The sequence below is a fragment of the Garra rufa genome, chromosome 10 (assembly GCF_049309525.1).
Source record: "Garra rufa chromosome 10, GarRuf1.0, whole genome shotgun sequence".
In the NCBI taxonomy this organism is placed as follows: domain Eukaryota; kingdom Metazoa; phylum Chordata; class Actinopteri; order Cypriniformes; family Cyprinidae; genus Garra; species Garra rufa.
In genome coordinates, this window is record NC_133370.1 from 27,004,373 (window position 1) to 27,026,091 (window position 21,719).

Consider the following 21,719-nt stretch of genomic DNA (forward strand, 5'->3'; position numbering starts at 1 on the left):
TAGTTAAATGTCTTATGGTTGGGCATCGAAGTAGGAGAAATTAGGAAGGTTTTGAATGGAAATCGTCAAGAACTAAAATGCAATTAATGCAAAACAAATGATTGTTTCTTTTTATACACATGATAAACCAACTAAACTGGAATCATTTAGAATTAAACTAGTCGTAAAGATCAGTTACCAGTGACAATAAGATCTGTAAAATACAAAATGGTAACCCTATCACTGCTTATATTAATGATAAATTCCACTTTCCTAAAAAAGCCATGTTTCAATTCATGCACATACCACAGTATTCCAAAGAGGAAATTTGATGTAATGGTTTCTGTTTATGAAGGCTATAATTTTGTGCTTCAGCTAATGGTAAAATGGATTTTCCACTTCCATTATGTCTACGTTTTACATAGTTCTGCTCATATGTTATATAATACCCACTGGAGAATCTGGAAAATACATACAAACACACACACGCACACGCACACGCACACGCACACGCACACGCGCATGCACACTATATATATATATTAGGGCTGGGTAATAAATACTGATTTCTTGATTTTTACAAAATGATATTGATTCTTAAATCCCAAGAATTGATTAGTCTAGCCAGTTTTTAGTGAATGAACAGAACATTGTAGCGCACATCCCATCCAATAAATCGCAATAAGCTTTGTGCTTTGTTTATCTGTCAAGTTTTTATGACAGCCACCATTCGAATGTTTAATATTTAAAAAAACGAATTGGACTAGAAATATAATTACGTAATTGTAACTTTATTATTATTATAAAAACTAAGTGTAATTTAATCATTTGCATACAAATCAGTTCATTTTAACCTTCAATGTTACAGTAATGTAGTACCAACTGACCCTCGTGTATATTTTATAGCATTAGTTGAGAGATTTTTTTCCCTTGAGAAAATTTGGCATGTACTGTACCTGATATATATTCAAAGAATCTTGAAATTAGTGTCAAACCCCAGCCCTAATATAAAGTATATATAGACAAAATAACTGAATTTACCCAAATTATCACGTAAATGTACCTGTCCTTGGTTCTTAATATTGTGTTTTGCCTCCTTAAGCATCAATGTCTGATTGCACTTTTTTGTTATAGTTGTGTATGGGTCCCTGGTTTACCATATCCCTGCTCACCTTTCTTAAAAAATCCTCTATGTACTGTAATTTCTTTGATTTCCTTGTATACTCTACATTTGACTTCATCCCCAGAGTAGCCTAATGATTTTGAAATGCAGCTTTGCCACTGAAGACATCTAAGACACTCATGCCCAACATTCACAAACAGCTGCAAACAGCCACTGATGCTCAAGCAGACGACACACACAGTACACTAAATTTTAGACTTTGAATTTACTCTGAAAATACAAATGATAAACATTGCACAGTTTCTCTAAGAGCCATAAAACCTTCCATAGACCTAGTTTAGCTGAACTCACCCTGATGACTTCAGGCGTCTGTTGAATGAGAAGCGTTGAGCCTGTGTCCCTTACAGTAGAAGCAGGGGTTTGTACAGCAGCAGATGCACTTGAGGGTGCTGATGCAGGTGTGCATTTAGGTGTTTGTGCTGGTGTAGACACAGTCTCAGACGGAGGTACAGGCAGCGGGAGCGGAGCCACCTCTGCTTTGGTGCTGGCCAGCGTGTCCTGGAGAAGACGCATGACCTCCCGCTCCTTAGACTGAGTTCCTCTCGCAGCTCCACTCTCAACTAGCTCCTGAGCAAAGCTCTCAATGCTTTCGAGAATCCTGAGCAGCAGAGCTCCATCATCCTCTTTGGTGGCCTCAACCCCTGTTTCAGAGGGCTTGGCCACCGAGGGTCCAGACAAACCTGGCACTGGTAGATCTTTAGCCAATGAGTTTCCAATCAAATGCTTGGGGGAGCCAGTCTGCTGGGCACAGTTTTTAAGTTTAGGGGGCAGCGGAGGCTCCTTCTGCATGTTCTGGGAAAGACACTCCAGGTCCATCAACAGTTTATCAATGTCATCGGATCCCCCTTTATTAACGTGTGAAGTTGATCTAGAGCACATTCTAGAATCTGTGCTTTTTGGCAAGTACATCTGGTTGACTGTTGAGTCGTTTTTAGGCTTGAACACAGGTCCGTTTCGGAGTTCATGGAGTTTATCTGGCTCGGAGTAGCCAGTGGGTCTTTTAGAGAATGGCCTAGACTCTGAAATACTACAGCTGTGCTTCCCATCCCCTTTAACTGCCCTGTCCGGCATCCTTCCCACATCTGAATCCTCCTCCTCAATATACAGAGCCTCCATGGCATCCTTACAGATGCTTTCGCTACTGCTAGACAAGAGCGAGTTTGTGGAAGAGAATGTGTCCGGTCGGCTGGTTGAGACGGTGTGGTGGCAGATATACGGCGTTGAACCGCTACTGGATGCTGAAGGCAAGTTGCCATGCGGAAACCCATTAGTTGATGGAGGTGTACGTGCTGACAAACCAGTGGGGCTCTGAATGGGTTTCAAATTGCCTGCAAGATCCCTAGAACCTTCTGGAGGTTCTGGCTGGGAGGGTTTAGCTCGAGGCTTTGTGGGCGGAGGAGATTGAACAACGTCCTCATACCGTGGAGGTTGCTCATTGCCAAAGATGGGGGAGAAAGGGATTTGTTGCAGCCCGTGTATGCTGTTGACCAGTTCGGCAAGCTCACTATGCTCCTGCCTCACACCTTGCCCCTGTTCCAGCTCAAGAGGAAGCCTTTTCAGATAGTTGGAGAGACGAGCCATCACATTTTTATAAATGACTTCAGGGTTCCCAGAGTCGTCGTTGCTTCCACCCATCGACTTTCTTTTGATGCACTGTTTGATTATGTCCGTGCACTTCTTCAGATCTTCCGAGCACTTGAGGAGAATGTCCAGGCAGGCTTTAATGTCTTCTCCTGAGGCACTGCTGTCTGCCTTGGTCTTCTCCAGTATGCGGGTAATTAGGTTCTCCTCGGTAAGGCTGTTCAGGTAGAGCGTGGCCACATTGTTTAGGTTCTGCTCTAGGGATGCACTCCGACTCAGCTTATGCTCTTCGAGTACAGATTTCTGAAACAGGCCGAATGGAGGACAGTTCTCATCATTGCCTGTGAACTGGCCATAGATGATGTCTAGGTCAGTGGACCTCCTGCTGAAGGAGTCCGGCCGAACTTTACGGCCTTTTCTGAAAGTCACGTGGCTGGAGGAGTACTTGATTTTCTCAAATGAAAACTCCTTGATTTTTCCACTTGCAAGGTTGATGGCTTCCCCTGTAATATCCTTAAGGCTTGCTGAGCTTTGGATGGCAGGTCCTTTCTTAACTCTGGGGACGGCTTGGTGGTAGTCGTCGCAGAAGACTCCAGGTCCGGTGTTGCCATTCTCCATCGTTTTGGACTCATGAATGCTAATGGGCCGGTCAGAGCAGGTTCGAGATATGGAGGTATCAAGAAGTTCAGCACAAGTGCTGCGGTGAGCCACCGTGCAGTTTAGTCCATGTTTTAGTGCGCCACAGGGCCCATTACAGTAGTGTACCGTGTGCTGGACACGGCGGTCAATCACAACGCTGTTATAACAGTTAATACTGCTGACCACAATGCGATAGGTAGCCGCCATGGTCTTTCTTTGTTCATAAATCCAAAAGTCTGCTTTGTGATATAACGCAAGTCACCTAAAAACAATAAATGCTATGTAGACACATTTATATAAAAACGTCAACTTTATAATAACTTAATATAAATCCTAAAAAACAAATAAAAGTTGCTTTCCTTAGCCTGCTGCTTTAGATGATTCCAAAGGGGAAAATCCTTTCCATACCAATCCTTCACCGGTGCCCCATAGTTAAAGGGAAGTTACACTGTAACGTTTAGCAGCAAAAAACTATCCATTCCTTAGCATGGGCCCCGATGGCCTAATGATAGGCCTATGTGCAGTGCTCCAGATCATCCCCTCTTTGGATGGCCGAGGCCTGTGGGCATAAAGGAGTCCTCTGGCTCCGTCTCCAAAGCCACAGCATACAGCCCACCTGGTGACAGCCTTCCGCTGATGTGTTCAGCAGATGTTCAGCCCTCTCTCTCTGTCTTTATCTTGCTTTCCTGGCCAGAATCAGATGTTTAAGAATCCAATGTGAAAGCCACCTGTGGGTAGAAAGACAAAAGTGGGTTAAGGGGAGAGATTAAGCACTTTTTCAGATCAAATGAAAAATAAATCTCTGATTGTGTAAACTAAACAACACTGAATTTACAGTGTCTATCCATTTTAAATCCATACATATTCATACATTTTAAAAGTGAACACTGGCGATTTAATTAGATTGTCTTTGGTTAACATCTCTCCTCATTAGACTATAAGCATGTTACACTTTTAACTTTGGTACAGCTAAACCACAAACAAATTACGGCAGTAGTAAACCACAAACTACATATTTCAATCAAATACAAACTAACAAATTAAAATGACGTGTTGAAATGCCTAATGCTGGCATGTGGTTATAAAAAATACTTAAGCCTCAGGTATCCTTAGGTCTTTTGTGTTATCATTGTAGCCCTTAAGCCATCTTCAAAGAGGCCCACAGCTTGTGATGAAAGTACACAGACACACTATTAGCATTCTTTGACAACACAGCGCGCTCTGACTCTCTTCCCTATAAAGTGAGTTTACTCAGGAGAGAGCAGTTCAAATACACAAATGCCATAATTGAACAGTTGTACCTTAGGTTTAATACTTAACCATTCCTTAGGCAAGGAACTTGCTTTCCTGTAGTGCTCTGATGAAAATTTTTTGTACTGTATTATTGGAGATCAGCACCATTAAGTTTAACAACTTAACAACTTCCATGTGCTACTAAAAATATTGTGAGCTTAACTTCACTAACACAGTTTACACAGTCATTTACATTTACATTTAGTCATTTAAACTTTTACACAAACATTTAAAATTGTAAATAGACTAATTTGGAGTAGACTTCACAGTTACGTCACATGCAGCTTTTCACTTTGAGTTGATTTTTCTTAGAAGAATTGTGAGATATAATCTCGGAATTGCGAGAATAAAGTTAGAATTTTGAAATATAAACTCTTTTATAAATTTACCTTTTTATTCTTTTAATCCATGGTTTTCAATAGACTGCCACTTGAAAACTGTCATTTTCTGCCACCAGATAGGCTCACCGAATTGGTCTGTAGTGCCTTTTTTGGATTTATGGATCTCATATTGCACTAAATTGATCAGTTTCACAGAAGAAATTGATAACACCTTTCATTTTTGGGTGAACTATCTTCTTAACAGATGAAAGCGATCAAAACGTCTCCTTCAGTGCATAGAAAAATGACATCAGCGACATAAACAAATAATCATTTCATGTCTTTACTGCTCACTCTCCCTCTCTCTAATAATTATGTCAGCAGATGAGTCATTGAGACATATTTATTTTAATACATCTAAGAGAGTGAGCTCATTATTTGTATGTCTCGACCGAAAATGTTCTCCACGGCCAAAGCACATGCTCCTTTATTCTCCAGTTCATTTTCTTTTTTCTCTCTTGCTTTTATTTCTCAATCCTTCTGGCCCTATTGTTTTTCTTCCTCTCACAGCAGGCCTCATTAAAGCCTTGTCTTCTCTTCGTCTCAGCAGAGCAACAGCAGAGAACAAGTCTCCAGGATTTCTACCACAACCTCACCTCATATAAACTCTGACTACAGCCATGCATGAAAGCATTTATAGCAATATAAACTGCATTCAAAATATGTATTACACGTCTGTATTTCCTCACTCTATTGGAACAATGGTCTCTGGTTAATGTTTTTCAGCATGGATTCATTACAGAAGGGCACTAAAAAGATGATGGCACCTGGAAAAACATTCAGAGAGTGCGATTTACAGGGACAAACCCACACCCTCTATATTCTGTGTGGAGATACTGTTCACAATGGACTGGTCCTGCTTGCCCAGCCAGTTACACTAAAAGCTGGTGCTGCCTTACAATGACAGCAAATGCCTTTTATAACAAGACAATAAGTTCAAGAGTATCAAATGGATAAACAGTCAGTCAGCTTCAGGATGCCGGGATTTACTTTTGAGGGTCATGAAACTTGTACGGTTTTCCCCTTTTCAGTAATACGTATGTCTTTGAGAGGAAATTACATTTCCTGAATGTCCCTTTCCTGCCATAAGATGAGAGAAACTCCCATGGTATGAAATACAAGCAGCAATCCTATGAAGGGAAGTTCCTTAATACTTCAGGTGTTCAGATTAATTTAGAAAAAAGTTAAAATTGTGGTTCTGAACCAGGAAGCTGGAGGCCGAATGCCCGAAGATGCTGTGAAAGCAAGTTGGTTTTGTTTTCATTGCCAAAAGATGATAATGTGAAGAATCAGTGGTTAAAATTAAAATTTTCCACGATACCACAGCAATACAATTTGAACTTTTTGCTCGCCATTTTACAGAGGACTGCTTCTCCAATCTTGGCTTTATTTTCTTTGGCTTCTAATCTTTATTTGGACTAACAAGCACCTCCGAACCACAACCTGTAAGTACGATTGATACGTTATGTGTACATTTTTAATTGAGTGCTCAAAATATCTATTGTGCTAATATGTGCTGTACACCTAGTGCAGCTTTAGGTTTCCAGGTAAACCACGATATTACTGTCTTACTAAAATAGTTATGATAATTTGCTGTAAACCCACTATTTCCTAAAAAATTGTTAATTAATTGTTCTAATTACTTCATTTAATAATAAAGAATGTAGACATATTTTAGTTTACAAACTGTTGTTTCATTAGTTAGTCACTTTAGCTCTCGGCTAACGTATCCACTATTATTGTTTTGTGAAGTGTTTACAGTTTAGCAGCTAAACTTTAGCCGTGAGCATGATTCGCTTGCATAAGTGTTAAACAAAATGTTTTTATGTCATTATTTTTAGAACAAACTGGAGAACTATATTAATGTTATGTAAAAGTGCATCAGGGTTGCCAGGTTTTTACAAAAAAAAAACACCCAATTGCTACTCTAAACTATCCCAATCACGCTATGAAGGGGTCCCCCCTTAAAAATTGTGTTCTGGGGTGTAAAATACACACTTTTTGTCTGGACTCGCCTGGTAAATTCGCATTCCAGGGGCTAAACATGACGTTATTGGGGTCGCTTCAACCTGTGGACATCAAAAACAACCATGGACTTGGCAACACAGACGATAGCGCTCACTTACTTGCTTAAGTAGCCTCTCTGTGCCAATTACAACAGGCTTGGCCAGCTGACCAATCAGTGCAGAGTAGGCTTATAAAAGGGAGGGGATTACAGACATTACACTCAAATCTGCTTCAAACAAACCATTTCGAAATCGTTGGCTGTATCCGAAATCGCCCCCTATACCCAGTTTAAGTGGACAGCCATTTTAAGTGGTGTTTGAAACCATAGTGGACGTTCTCGAGTACACTCATTTAATCCCACAATGCACCGCAAAAATTAGTGTACAACCGATGTACACTCAACAGCTAGAGATAACCCATAATGCACTGTGAGTCGTGCACCGATTGAACTTCTGCATCTCGCCAGAAGATGGCGCCCGCAGCTGAATCATCCATCCGTTTATTTTACAATGCGCTCGTCCACAGCGTTTTACAGCGTACAACACAGGTACAAATTCGTTGTAAATTGATTATTTAATTGTTTAAGTAGGGTTTATACGTAATTTCTGTGAGAGGGTTCAAGATAAATCCTTTAATCTTTTCAAAATCCTTTAATCGTTTCAAATGATTATTAAACAGCAAGCAAAAAAAGTGGCAGTCCTTCCAGTGCACTCATTGTCCGAATTCACTCACTCGTTTTCATTCACTTCTTCAGGTAAACTGTACGAGTGCACTAATGTAGGGCGATTTCGGATACAGCCATTGACAAAAGACTATGTATAAATGTATATTCTGAGAAAATTAAAATGTTTTCTGAACTTAGATGCATTTAAACCTGTTGTAGGGGACTCCAACACAATTTAAGGATACTTCAGACATCTCTTTAATTTGTGTTCCAAAGATGAACAAAGGTCTTATGGCTTTGGAACAACCTGAGGGTGAGAAATTAATGAAAGAATTTTCATTTTTGGGCAAACTATCCGGTTTAAACAGTTAAAAAGTTTCCATCTCTATGCCATTGTTTTGAATAACGGTTAAATGAATAGCAGACACTTCTTTCTTAAATATCATAAGTTCAAAGTAAATATAATGACATTGGACTTGTCGCGCATGTTTCTGTTTACCATGGGCAGCTTTGACTTTCCATGGCCAAAGCTCAATACAGACACTGAAGAACTTGTTTATCATAGAGGATAACACTCTTCAGCTCCAGTGTCCTCAAAAAGAGCCTCTCGATAACATAGTGTGCATTCAAAGTGGACTCTGACGTAGCTGTTTGTCAAGTCGGCCTGGAGTCAATATGACAGGAAAAGTGTAGACTGTAGCAAAGTGGCAACTTTTTAATGACAATTTAATGGGCTGATCAACACTTGATCCTGCACTCTCTCTTATGCCTGCCATGTCTATTTCCAGGATGGTGGGGGGGCTAAAGCAGAAGCCTTCACACCTTCACATCACTCAGCGGGTGCGGACGCCCATACAAACATCTTATATGTCTGATGGGAGACTTCTTACTGCATAGGACCTCCCTGGTTAGCTGGGATAGCTAGCGCTGTATGAAAACTGAGATGAATGCTCCTAGAAGATTAAGTTTTAATTGTCAGGCAACAGTCTTTATCTTAGCTTAATGTTGTAATTAGCATGCACTGATTGTTATGGAGAAAGCAGAGCATAAAACGCAAAACACACTGTTTGGAAAGCGAGACAACATCCACCCACAGTTTCGAGACTCACTCTTCTGGCAGGAGCATGAGGAACGAGGAAGCAGCAGCCTCATTATCTTTCTAATCCCGTCGCTTTCACGCCGTACATTCGTTCCATGTTTAATTACACTGTAGCAGTCGCACACTGAGAAGTCGCACCCGTGTCCTGTCACATCTGCCAGCGCTTTTCAATTTTGAGACTCGAGACTATACGGCGCTGGCAGCTTTGGAGCATCTTCCTCGAAGTAACACCCTCAACATGCTGTACTCAACAAGAAAATAGATCTTGTTATTTCTGCCAGGTAGAGCAATAAATCACGACATGCTGGTCTGCTTGTATTTGGCCCAATTAAGAGCTGAAGGATGAAGAACCGATATCTATATAGCAGCGCTTATTAAGGACTCACTGCGACTGGAAAGGTTTCCCTTTGGAAGGTAAATTGGGAATTTGTGTGAACCCTCTCTTGTTAGCGGTCAGGCTCGGTCTTGTTACTGTGCACATGTTGTCGAAGGGGGGCCTGCCGTGAGCTTTGTTTGTCTCCGCTTGAGTAATGACTTTCAAAAGCTGTCGCTGCAAGAGAGAACCTGATCCCCGTGACAACAATACATTAATAAAGGAAGGATTACACACTCACTGGCTACTAACTCCTTCACACGGTGACCACGGTGCACCCTTAACCCTTCACAGCCTCAGGGGGAAAGTGAGAAGGATGTCACTGAAAAGAGGGGAAATATGGGGGTTTCAAACACTGAAGATAGCTATTGCTGTAAAATGTGGCATGAAGTGCTTAATTATTATTCAGAGTGAGAGACTGGGAATGAAATAGAGTGCAGAATACAATTATCAAAGAGAAACACCGCCTGAATCAATTTCATTATCACGACGATGACTACTATTATAATTGCATGGTTTTCTTTTGAAACTACTCCACACGTAAATGTTCAACAAAAGTAAATGATAAAGAAAAAAAACAATAGAAAGCAGGCCAAGCTGTGATTAAGCCAAGTAAGGCATCAAGACATTCCTGAATAAGCATCCTTTTTGGTGCTTGAACAACATCCTTATCAACAATTAGATTTTACGGTTAGTTCTTATCAGACATTCTTATCAACCTACCATTTCACTCTAATTTTAAGGGTTGTTAATAGTTAAGGCTGACAAATCATGCTCCCAGAACAAAAAAAGATGGTTTTGTTATTAAGAACTGAAGAGAATGGATTTTAAAGTTGACATATCATGAAACTCTTTTTCCATGTTTAAGAGGTACAATCAGATCCCCGGAGCATCTACCAACCCAGAAAATGTAAAAAAGAACAACCCAGTAATTTTATTTGGTAAGTCTTTCTCTGCAAACTTCTGAAAAAATGAGCCGCTCAGATTTTGCTCCCCCTGTGATGTAGAAAGGGGATCTTATTATAATATTACCACCCCTTAATCTGCACATTTTCACCCATGGTGTCACCATTTTTTTTTCCCGCAAGCGACAACGGTGTACTAGTTCTAATGCCATGGCAAAAGTTCGAGCAAAGCATGCTAACTGTTCAGTCGTTGGCTGCACAGACAAGCACAGAACACTCAGAGTCCCAGCCTCAGGGGAGACAAGAGAGCAGTGGATTTATTGATTTATTTACTGTATATTACGCTGCTCCCACACAGATTTAATATAAACATGTTTCTTTCCCAGCTGTTTACCTTTATAGACATAACCAACTTTTTTTTGTTAATCATTTGTGTTTTTAACTTAAACGTGTGTGTTTGACCATTTAAGCGCAATAAGACATAAAAGATAACTATAATTTTTGCATGCGTTTTTTCGGGTTTATTAAAATTTGTCACGCACAAAGTCATGGTGGCTAAGAAGTGTTGAAACACCTTTTAAAATGTTTGCTAATAAGTACTCACTTTAGCACTTACATGCCATGTGACAGACGCTTTCTGTGAGCGTGCTTCGGATGTGTGCACTCAGAAAACCCTATATCAAAAGTTCTAACTTTTATGGCTTTTAAAACATGATTTCAGAGCAATAGACATGGTAATCAAAACCAAATTGATGTTTTTGGCAGAATATCGAGTTGTAAAGGCACAGCCCTATTTCTGGAAAAGGGGGTGGGGAGCAGCAGCTCATTTGCATTTAAAGAGACATGCACGAAAACAGCATGTTTCTGCTTCCACTCAAAATCAGCATTTTCAAAATGATATGATATTATATAAATGATCTGTGGGGTATTTTGAGCTGAAACTTCACAGATACATTCTGAGGACACCTGAGACTTATAATATGTCTCCTTTAAAATACAATTCAATTCAAATTTAAACCAAAGTGAAATTCAGCTCTTTTTAAACTAGATGTTTAAGACAACTACAAATCTTGGCTTGATAAAATCCTGTTTAAAACAAGGTTTGAATGTTTTTGAAAGATAATACTTGATAATACCTAATTTACTGACACCAAACATTTGAACAGTAGTGCAGACAGACAGAACAACAGACCATATCCGACTTGGCAGTTTAAAAACCCACATTTCATAATCGTTAACACAAAATGTCAAACTTATTCTTTTCCATTTCATTTTATAGCCTAACAGAAACAACCACTGACCTAATTCTACAATGCAGTTTATCTTCCAAAATGATTTCCAAAGCTCTTAAACACTCTTTGGGAGCATAAATTACACCCCAAAAGACGGGCAGAGATATTGCAGATTGTACTCCAATTTTTTTTGCAGCAGGAGGAAACCAGCAGTTAGCAATTAAATCTTAATTAGTGTCTATTGTTTTGAATCCGCAGCAGTCAGACGGAACAATGAAGCGATGCTCGTAACTATTCACACTCGTATGAAGACGTCAGAGCAGCATGAATGCCTTACAGACAGAAACAAGCTAATCAGCAAAAGGCCTCTGCTACAGCAAAGCAGCCTCTGGAAAAAAACAGTGCTCCACACTGATAATCATGCTTTAGTGCAACAGCTGCTGCACTAACAGTAATGACTGCCTCCACTGTGCATTACTTTCTTATCTAACTGATTGCAGGTCATGAAAGACAAAGAAAAGTCAAAGGAGAGGACATAAAGGCCCACAGTAGTACATGTTGTGCATTTTGTGCACAAACAGACATGTATTTAATTTTCAAGCAAGGGAGCCAAATGACCCCAGCCTTACTCTAAACAGCAGATGTATTATATCGCTTGGTCATCTTTTCATTGTATTCCATTCCTCCTTTTTTCCACTTACTCTTTTCCTTCGCTCAACATCCCCTGGGCCTCAAACAGGATTTAGATATGGTGAGCAGAAGCTCTTGACAGGGCACACAGACAGCATGGGAACTGAGCCACTGACCCAGTGCAGACATTTACATTATGCATTTGGCAGCTACTTTTATCCAAAGTGACTTACAGTGAAGTTAAGGCACACATTTTATTACTTTGTGTTCCCTGGAATGGGACAGTTCAAAAAGCAGTGGCAGAACAGTAAAATAGTGCAACTCTTCTACAATTCTAACCAGTCATGACTTGATAAGAAATGCCAGGAGAGACATTTTGTTGGCTGCTTGGTTTCTATTCATGTGTTGTTTTTCTGTTTCTGGTCCAAAATTCCACTGCAATACAGTTTAAAAGTTTGGGGTGAGTTTTTCAAAAAAAAAAAAAAGTGAAAGTAAAAACTTATGTGACCCTGGACCAGTCTTTCATTTGTACATTTGTAGCAATAGCCAAAAATACATTGTATGGGTCAAAATGATTTTTCTCTTATGCCAAAAACATTAGGATATTAAGTAAAGCTCATGTTTAATGAAGATATTTTGTAAATTTCCTACCGTAAATATGTCAAAACTTAATTTTTGATAAGTAATGTGCATTGCTAATAACTTTAAAGGCGATTTTCTCAGTATTTTGCACCCTCAGATTCCAGATTTTCAAATAGTTGCATCTCGCCCAAATATTGTCCTATCCTAACAAACCAAACATCAATGGAAAGCTTTTATTTATTCAGCTGCCATATGATACATCTCAATTTAAAAAAAAATTGACCCTTATGACTGGTTTTGTGGTCCAGGGTCACATATTTGAAATAAATGCTGTTATTGGATCCTGAAAAAAGCATCACAGTTTCTACAAATATATTAAGGAGCTTAAATGTTTTTAAAATTGATAATAAGAAATATTATTTGAGCAGAAAATCAGCATATTAGAATAATTTCTTAAGGATTGTGTGACACTGGAGTAATGACTGCTGAAAATTCAGCTTTGCCATCACAGAAATAAATTCTATTTTAAAATATATTAAAACAGAAAACATCATTTGAATTGAAATCACATTTCGCCCTATTACCTTTTCACTGTATTTCTGAGCAACCTTGGTGAGCATAAAAGATTTCAAAAACTTAATTATGTCTGGTTAGGAAAAACCCAGAAGACACAACTTTGTTACCATGCAGGCATGAGCTAGACAGGTATAGTTATAGTCCAGAGCAGAATAATTCAAGTCTGAGGATCAAACATTCTTCACCTCTGAGCCCCGGTGAGCACATTATGAATGTAAAAAGCCTTCAGAGCTTATGAAGTCAAAACTAGTGCTGATATATCTCCACAGTTATTACGTGAGTGGACTGTAAATGATGTAAATCTCTATAGTTGGCTCTTGCAAAGCTCCATCAGATGCCATCAATAAACTGAATTAGGTGCATGAATGGTTTTGAGGCTGTTTTATGTCTAGACGGTTTTAACACATGACCAGCTGCTGGACCTGCTCATCTGGAGCTCTGTGGTACTTGTACACAGTGACCCCCAAAAGTATTCGAACACTTAAGCCACAGATGAAACGGCAGGAAGGTCATTGCATCATCACCGCATTACAAAATATCAAAGCAAGAGGCATTTATTTTTAAGACTGCACAAGAACACATTTCAAGCACAACATATAAAAAATGTGTCGTTACATTTTAAACACAAAAACATTAATTATATATTTTTAAATAGGTCTCTTATTATCACCCAGGCTGCATGTATTTGTTTAAAAACAACCAATAATAGAAAATTATTACACTTTAAAACAACAGGTTTTTTTGTCTTTTTTGAAAGAGTCACTTCCAGAACAAAAATTTAAAGGTAATTTACTCACCCCCTTGTCATCCAAGATGTTCCTCTCTTTCTTTTTTCAGTCGTAAAGAAACTATGTTTTTTGAGGAAAACATTTTAGGATTTCTGTCCATATAGTGGACTTCTATGGTGCCCCCGAGTTTGAACTTTCAAAATGCAGTTTAAATGCAGCTTCAAAGGGCTCTAAACGATCCTTATCTAGCGAAACAATCTGTTATTTTCTAAAAAAATTTGACAATTTATTTACTTTTTAACGTCAAATGCTCGTCTTGTCTGGCTCTGCGTCAACTCTGTGTATTGCGGTTCAACACAGTTAGGGTATGTCAAAAAACTCCCATCTCATTTTCTTCCATTGCCCTACATTGCTGTTTTACCTTTTTTTGTAAAGAAGGTTTGATGATCTTTGTATGTTCACTTTGTAAACACTGGGTCGGTACTTTTGCAGTGATGTAGGACGATTTTGAAGTTGGAGGAGAAAATGAGATTGAGATTTTTTTGACCTACCCCAACTCTCTTTAACCAGAATACTCAGAGTACATGCAGAGCTAGACAAGACAAGCATTTGAGGTTATAAAGTATATAAATTGTCAATTTTTTAGAAAATAACTGATCATTTCGCTAGATAAGACACTTCTTCCTCAGCTGGGATCGTTTAGAGCCCTTAGAAGCTGCATTTAAACTGTATTTTGGAAGTTCAAACTCGGAGGCACCATAGAAGGCCACTATATAGAGAGAAATCCTGAAATTTCTTTACGAGTGATTTTAGAAAGACCTGAACATCTTGAATGAAAAGGGGGTGAGTAAATTATCTGTAAATTTTTGTTCTGAAAGTGAACTACTCCTTTAATAATGCATCTTGTTATTATTAAAGGGATACCCGGGTATTAAAAATTGTATGGCTTAATATAACGTTAATGATGTCTCTCACTGAAATATGTAGTGGAAAACCCATGAAAGATTTATGTTATTTAAAAAATCCACATGATTCAATACATATTTTGGACTAAGGGGGCGCCATTATTTCAATGACTTCAAATGGTTGTGCTCTGTGAGTTACTGGCGCTACCTGTTGCTATTTTAACCACAACACTCGAAAAACTCGAAAAAATAAAATACTGATAACCACAGCTACTGAAAGCGCCAACAGATGGGGATGGATATAATCACAGGCTTAAACCAAATGGTGTACCATCAATTTCCCATTCTTTTCTCCTCTTCTTATCGCTAGGAAAACACTGAAGACTTACATCGCTTCTCATTGCCCTTCGACTGTAAATTACAACCAGAAGTCACACAATGTGGCATCATATCAGTGTTCTATTTTCAGAGTTGTATTGCGGTAAAAATAGCAGCAGGTATCGCCAGTAGCTCACCGAATGCAACCATTTTACATCATTAAAATAATGGTGCCCCCATAATCCAAAACATGTATAAAATGATGCTTATTTTTTTTAATAACATAAATCTTTTATGGGTTTCTACTACATATTTCAGCAAGATATATCATTTACATTATATTAAGCCACACAATTCTTAACATCCGGGGTTCCCTTTAAAATATTTAAACAATTAAATTGTATTTCAATGTTGAAAATGTTTGTAAAAACCATGATACACTTAAGATTCTTTGATTAACAGAAATTTTAAATATAATGGCTGATTGTGTATCATAATTAATTATGAACCAGAATTTTTATATCAGTGTATCCTTACTTAATACAGTACATGCACTAAAAATCACTTTGAAGACAAAGTCAAAGTGATATTTTTTTTTTCGTGAAAAGCTCTTTGGTGCCACTTTATTTGATGTTTTGTATCTACTTCAATGACATTCTTTAGACATTTAGACATTTATAAGTGTGGCTCAAGTGTTCAAATGCATTCTGGGTACACTGTGTATTTACATATTAACAAATGGATAGGATTCTAATGGAGACTGGCGTCCTGAAGGAAGTAACTCGAGCTTGGCTCCTTGTACCATAGCGCCTCACCACACTGGTGACAGTGTAGTATGGCCATCCAACAGAGATGATAGACAGCCACAGAAGAACAGCATACTGATGACACAGTCCACCAGGATAGACACATCAGTGTCCGGTCCGGGAACGCAGAGCAATGCTGACTCACACTCATACCACTTAGGTTCCTTCTGCCGGTCACCACATCCACACCCCGTACCAAACAGATGATGAGGGTCTGAAGGAAGAGGGCTGCTGGGTTTCCCACAGGCTGGAGGGTGAGAAGCAGCGATCGCAGGCAGGTGTTAGTCCACCAGCTGTCCAGAGACTTTCACAATTATTCATGGTGACTCAAGCCCTGATGAGAAAACGGGCCACTTCATAGAAAGCACAGCGCATGTCATTTACTACATCCTGCTCATTTCCAAACTTTGGTTCAGTGTTTTTGATTCTCAAATTTCACTTTTAACATAAACTGTGGGATCCTTTAAGGACCAGTTAAGAAATTCAGAATCTAACTTTTTTATTATCCTCCACAGGAAGATTTGTGGCTGACATCACATTGTCTTCTCCTTGTAACTTCTAGAGCGATTTAAAAGAACATCTCAAAGATGAGATGAATGCTGAAAAGAGACCCAGTGTAACATGACAGCTCCTTAAAAACACTATCAGGTACAAACCTTCCCCAGCTAGGAAAAAACAAGAAACAGAGTTTTAAAAAAAGCTTATTTGAAACTGCCTTAAACTTCAAGTTTTGGAAAAAGTTATTCCACGTGTGTCATGTGGTTTCATATGGTTAGCAAAACAGAACAGAATAAGTATAGTCCCTCATAAATATCTGTTCCACAAAACCACTTTTTTTATTACACCGAGGACATGGAGTGCTCATTGATCACAATTACGTACTCCGACCAAACCAGAGATAATATGCTGTCATCGAGAATTCATGATTTATGTTTAATTCATGCAGGAAGGCCAAACTCATCACATAATGGCACAGTGCTTTCGCAGTACCTTTTTCACTGTTCTTCATTAAAGAGAATGTATTTCATAAGTAATTAAAAAAATGTCATCATGGAATTTCAAAAAAGGTAAAACAGACATTATCTGTAAAATTATTAGTAGCCAGCAGTCATGAAACAAAACAGCCATACGCCAGCTAAATTGACATAAAAACTCATTTCCAGTATGCTTAAGTTTGCAATTGTTAGGTAATATCAGTCTATATTTTAGCAAGGGCATCAGCCACCACAAATATTTCCTCTACAAATATTTTATAGCTTAAAAGGTTAGCTCACTAAATGAAAATTGTGTCAATAATAATTCACCCTCATGTCGTTTCAAACCCGTAAGACCTTCGTTCATCTTCGGAACACAAAATAAAATATTTTTGATGAAATCTAAGAGCTTTCTGACCCTGCATAGACAGCAACACAACTGACACTTTTAAGGCCCAGAAAGGTAGTAAGATGAACAAAAGTCTTACAGGTTTGGAACGACATGAGGGTGAGTAATTAATGACAGAATTTTTATTTTTGGGTGGACTATCCCTTTCAGTGTGCAATTTTTTTCAGCCATGTCTTCCAAACAAGACATGGATGAGCCAGAAGTGGACATTTTCCATTACGTGAATCTCTCCAGCAACATATGTACACTACAATTTGGTAAAAATGTCTATTGTCTATTGTCAAAGCACAGCTCACAAAAAAAAAAGTCATTTTCAAACCAAGCAGCTTTCTGTTAATCCACGTGACCAACGTGAACCCATTGCGAAATAAGGAAATCATTTGCCCTCATGTAAAATTCCTGACTGCATGGTTTCCTATTGAAATAATTGGATTTTGCCCATGAAAATTCACAGAACAATGGTAAATGTGACCACACTTACGGAATACTTCTATTCCACCATGAACTCACCAACAGTGAACTGACCACTGTTACCTCAAGTATGAGCAAAAGAATTCATAAAACATACCGTTTTCAACCATTAAGTCTGAGAAAGGCATTGATAACTTCAGACGTGAGCGCCAGAAAAACCTGTCTGTGGTCAAGAAAAATCCTAAGACTTTACCTAAAACACTCATGTAGAGCTCAATAAAAACCTGTCAGAAAAAACATATGTCCGAATCGGCCCCTCCATCTCAAATGACTGTTCACTTACATATCATGCTTCTTATACCAGAAGAGTACCTTCTAAATGCCTGTTGGCCATATCACAAGTGAAACTAAAGCACTTTTTTATGCCCATTTTCTGATCCTAAAGAACAGAAGTTTTGACATGAAGTGAACTTTGAGAACTTCTCACTGTTTACAGCACGTCTTCATTTCAGCCAGAGGTCATACAGCTGAAAGTTATGATTGAGAAAGTCTATGACGTCTAATGGATCGATTGCTGAAACCCTGTTGGATCAGTTCTGTTCTCAAAAAGCTACAGATTCCCAAAAACTAATGAATAAATGATGCTGAGATGAAACATCTGACAATGAGACTGAGAGTAAATGAGGGAATAGGGGATAATGAGAATCATAACCTGAAAGGTAAATCATGTCTTAGGGCTACAAACATTTAGATTCAAATCAAAGCCATCTTTTTTATAATACTGAAAGCAAGCACAAACATGTCATTTTACTGACGACTACTTCTCCAATCTCAGGGAGCTCAACAGAGGATTTACAAAACTTCAAGCTTGCTCTTGAAAGATGGCTCAGTACCCAGTTTATTTGAATCAGTTGGCTCCACTGAGTCACGACCTGTAAGTATGATAATTAACAGATATTTTCTGTTCAGCATTCAAAATACGGAATTATGACAATAGGCATATTGTTTCTGATGTGCAATGTACTGAGTAGCTTGAAAAGGATTGTTTAAGAATCGGTGGAAAATGGAGAGAAAGCAGATGAATCATAACCTGCAAGTATGATAAGTAATAGATAATTATATTTTCTAGCGAGCGTTCAAAATACAGAATTATGACTATTGGTGTATCATTTCTAACACACATTGTACACGGCAAACCAATCACAACAGACTGGGTCATCTGACCAATCAGAGCAGAGTATCCTCAAGGAAAGGAGGGTTTACAGAGACTAAATCTTTGAACTGCTTCAAACAAATCATTTGAGAATTACTTGAAAATGGAGAGAAAGCAGATCACAACCTGTAAGCATGATGAATAATAGATGTTTATATTTTCTATCTAGCATTCAATATAGGGAACTATGACACTGGGCGTATCGTTTCTGACACATGCTATATGCTGTAGACCAATCACAATAGACTAGACCATCTGACCAATCAGAGCAGAGTAGACTCACGGAAAGGAGGGGTTTACAGAGACTGAATCTTTGAACTGCTTCAAACAAATTGTTTGAGAATCATTGGAAACTGAAGAGAAAGTAGACCAATCACAACAGACTGGACCATCTGACCAATCAAAGCAGAGTATACTCAAGGAAAGGAGGAGTTTAGAGAAACTAAATCTTTGAACTGCTTCAAAAGGATCGTTTGAGAATCACTGGAAAATGGAGTAGATATTTATATTTTCTATTGAGTGTTCAAAATACGGCACTATATGGCAATGGGCATATCGTTTCTGACACGCGCTGTACGCGGTAGACTGGGTCATCTGACCAATCAGAGCAGAGTAGACTCAAGGAAAGGAGTGGTTTAGAGAGACTGAATCTCAGAACTGCTTTGATTGAATTGTTTAAGGGTGTACTCACACTAGGCACGTTTGCCCTGAACCGGGCCCGAGTACGATTGTCCCCCCTCCCCACTCCCCCTCTGGCCTGCACTCACATAGGGTTTCAGCATTCGTACCGGAGCATGCTTACGTCATTATGTTGCGATGGTTTCAGGATAAACAGGAAGAGCAACGCTCGCACTGAACGCAAAATAGTTTACTTTGTGGATAATTATTTTAAATCGTTTGGTCCGCGGTGGTCCACAGCCCTCTCAACGTCTATTGTTAAACAGGTCTATCGCTTTTGTGGCACGAAAATTTTCACGCAATCGTGCTGCTTGTATGAGGAGGTTTTCAATTACCAGCTGAATTGCAGCAATGACTTTGCAGCTTTGATTACGGACTACAAAAACGTTGATTACCTCTCAAAAGCGTGACATCACGCGTCCTGTTCCGTGCTTCAGCACGGTTAGCGCTCACACTCCAGGCGAACCGCGCCCGAGTCCAACTGAACCGTGCTCTGGCCCACCTCTTCCAAGCGGGCCAGGGATGGCTAAACGAGCCGCACCCGGGCACGGTTTGGAGCACTCACACTGGTCAAACTAACCGCACTTTGGTGGTCAAACGCACTCGGGCACGGTTCAAACTGCCTAGTGTGAGTACACCCTAAGAATCATTGGGAAATGAGATGATATTAAATTCATATTTTGAGAAAACAAAAGCACTGTTTGACCTTTCATGCATGTAAACCTATTGCATGAGACTCCCAAAACAATATTAGGAACCCTTAAAATAGCATAATAGAGGCGCACTTTAATATTTGTGAAAGAAATCTCTTATGCCTAAATGGTGGTATATATATACATACATATATATATATATATATATATATATATTAGTGGTGGGCCGTTATCGGCGTTAACGTGCTGCGTTAACGTGAGACTTTTATCGGGCGATAAAAAAAAATATCGCCGTTAATCTATTCTCAAAATTGGGTTGGGAGCTGGGTCTAAACTACGCAAACTATGATGACTTTCACCTTGATAGTTTAACGCGGATGTATACCAAAGACTATAGAATATGGTCGCGCGTTTACGTCTCCTCCGCCAAAACACAGACGGGATCGCGTCGTCCTCCATTCATAAAAACCGAATCTACTATAGCGCGAAATGCCACGTAAATTCGTCGTTTTTTGGATTCATAAATCAAATATGGTCTGTCACTTAATTCAAATCGCGATATGGACTAGTGTCTGTGAAAACTGAAATGCAAAAAGACCGTTTTAATATGAATCCGGTATGTTCCGTTTGCCTAGCTGTATGTATGAAATTCATACTATGAATGGTGGAGACGCGCTTTTACTACATGCATACTGAAACACACGTGATGCTCCCGGTCATTTTTGGCATTTGCATCTCACATGAACAGATAAACTCAATCTCCAAAACTGCTGTGAGTGTCACTTATACCGTTTCATTTGAGAAAACTCGCATCATGTCATACTGTATACACAGAAACTTCACGGCAACCTGTCAAAATAAAAGTACGGTGTAACATGTTTAGTCATTATTTGGGTAGCACACATATTCTGAATGCCTTCAGCAGAATTCAAATTAGCCATTTTAATCTAGATTAATCTAGATTAATTCCAAAATTTAATCTAGATTAATCTAGATTAAAAAAATTAATCTATGCCCACCCCTAATATATATATATATATATATATATATGATCAAAAACTCAATAAAAACACCAATATTGTAAAATATTATTACAATTTAAAATAACTATCTTCAGAAATCATTCTAATATGCCGATTTCCTATAAATTTCAGTGTTAAATAATTCTGCTGTTTAATATTTTGGTGGAAGCAGTGATATATTTTTCAGGAACAGTATTTCTTTCAGAGTCTTCAGATCAATTAAAAAAAAATTCTGATCCCAACGTTTTGAACGTTATATGAAAGCGAACTTTGAGTTCTGATCCTGGTCACAGTCGTGTTTGATTTTCATCTGACGGCTCTATATATCAGGTGACAGGCATGTCAGCTCAGCAGCAGTCAAGCCAATGCTGGTCGACACTGGTGTGTTTGCTCTTGAAAAGAGATTAGCAGATAGAAGTGAGAGACCTAGACTGAGAAAGAGAGCGTAAACAGATAAAAGAGAGAGAGGGGAGTGACAA

The 21,719-nt window shown here is 38.8% G+C and overlaps 1 protein-coding gene across 1 annotated transcript in view; it reads right to left on the minus strand.

Annotated features, from left to right (window-relative positions):
* Nucleotides 1-21,719, minus strand: part of LOC141344535 (serine/threonine-protein phosphatase 2A regulatory subunit B'' subunit alpha-like) — a 101,748-nt gene that overhangs the window by 34,242 nt on the left and 45,787 nt on the right. Inside the window, exon 3 of the mRNA XM_073849414.1 lies at nt 1,454-4,110. Coding sequence (XP_073705515.1) covers nt 1,454-3,589 — 2,136 coding nt within the window. The 5' untranslated portion in view covers nt 3,590-4,110. The remainder of the gene's footprint in view (nt 1-1,453; nt 4,111-21,719) is intronic.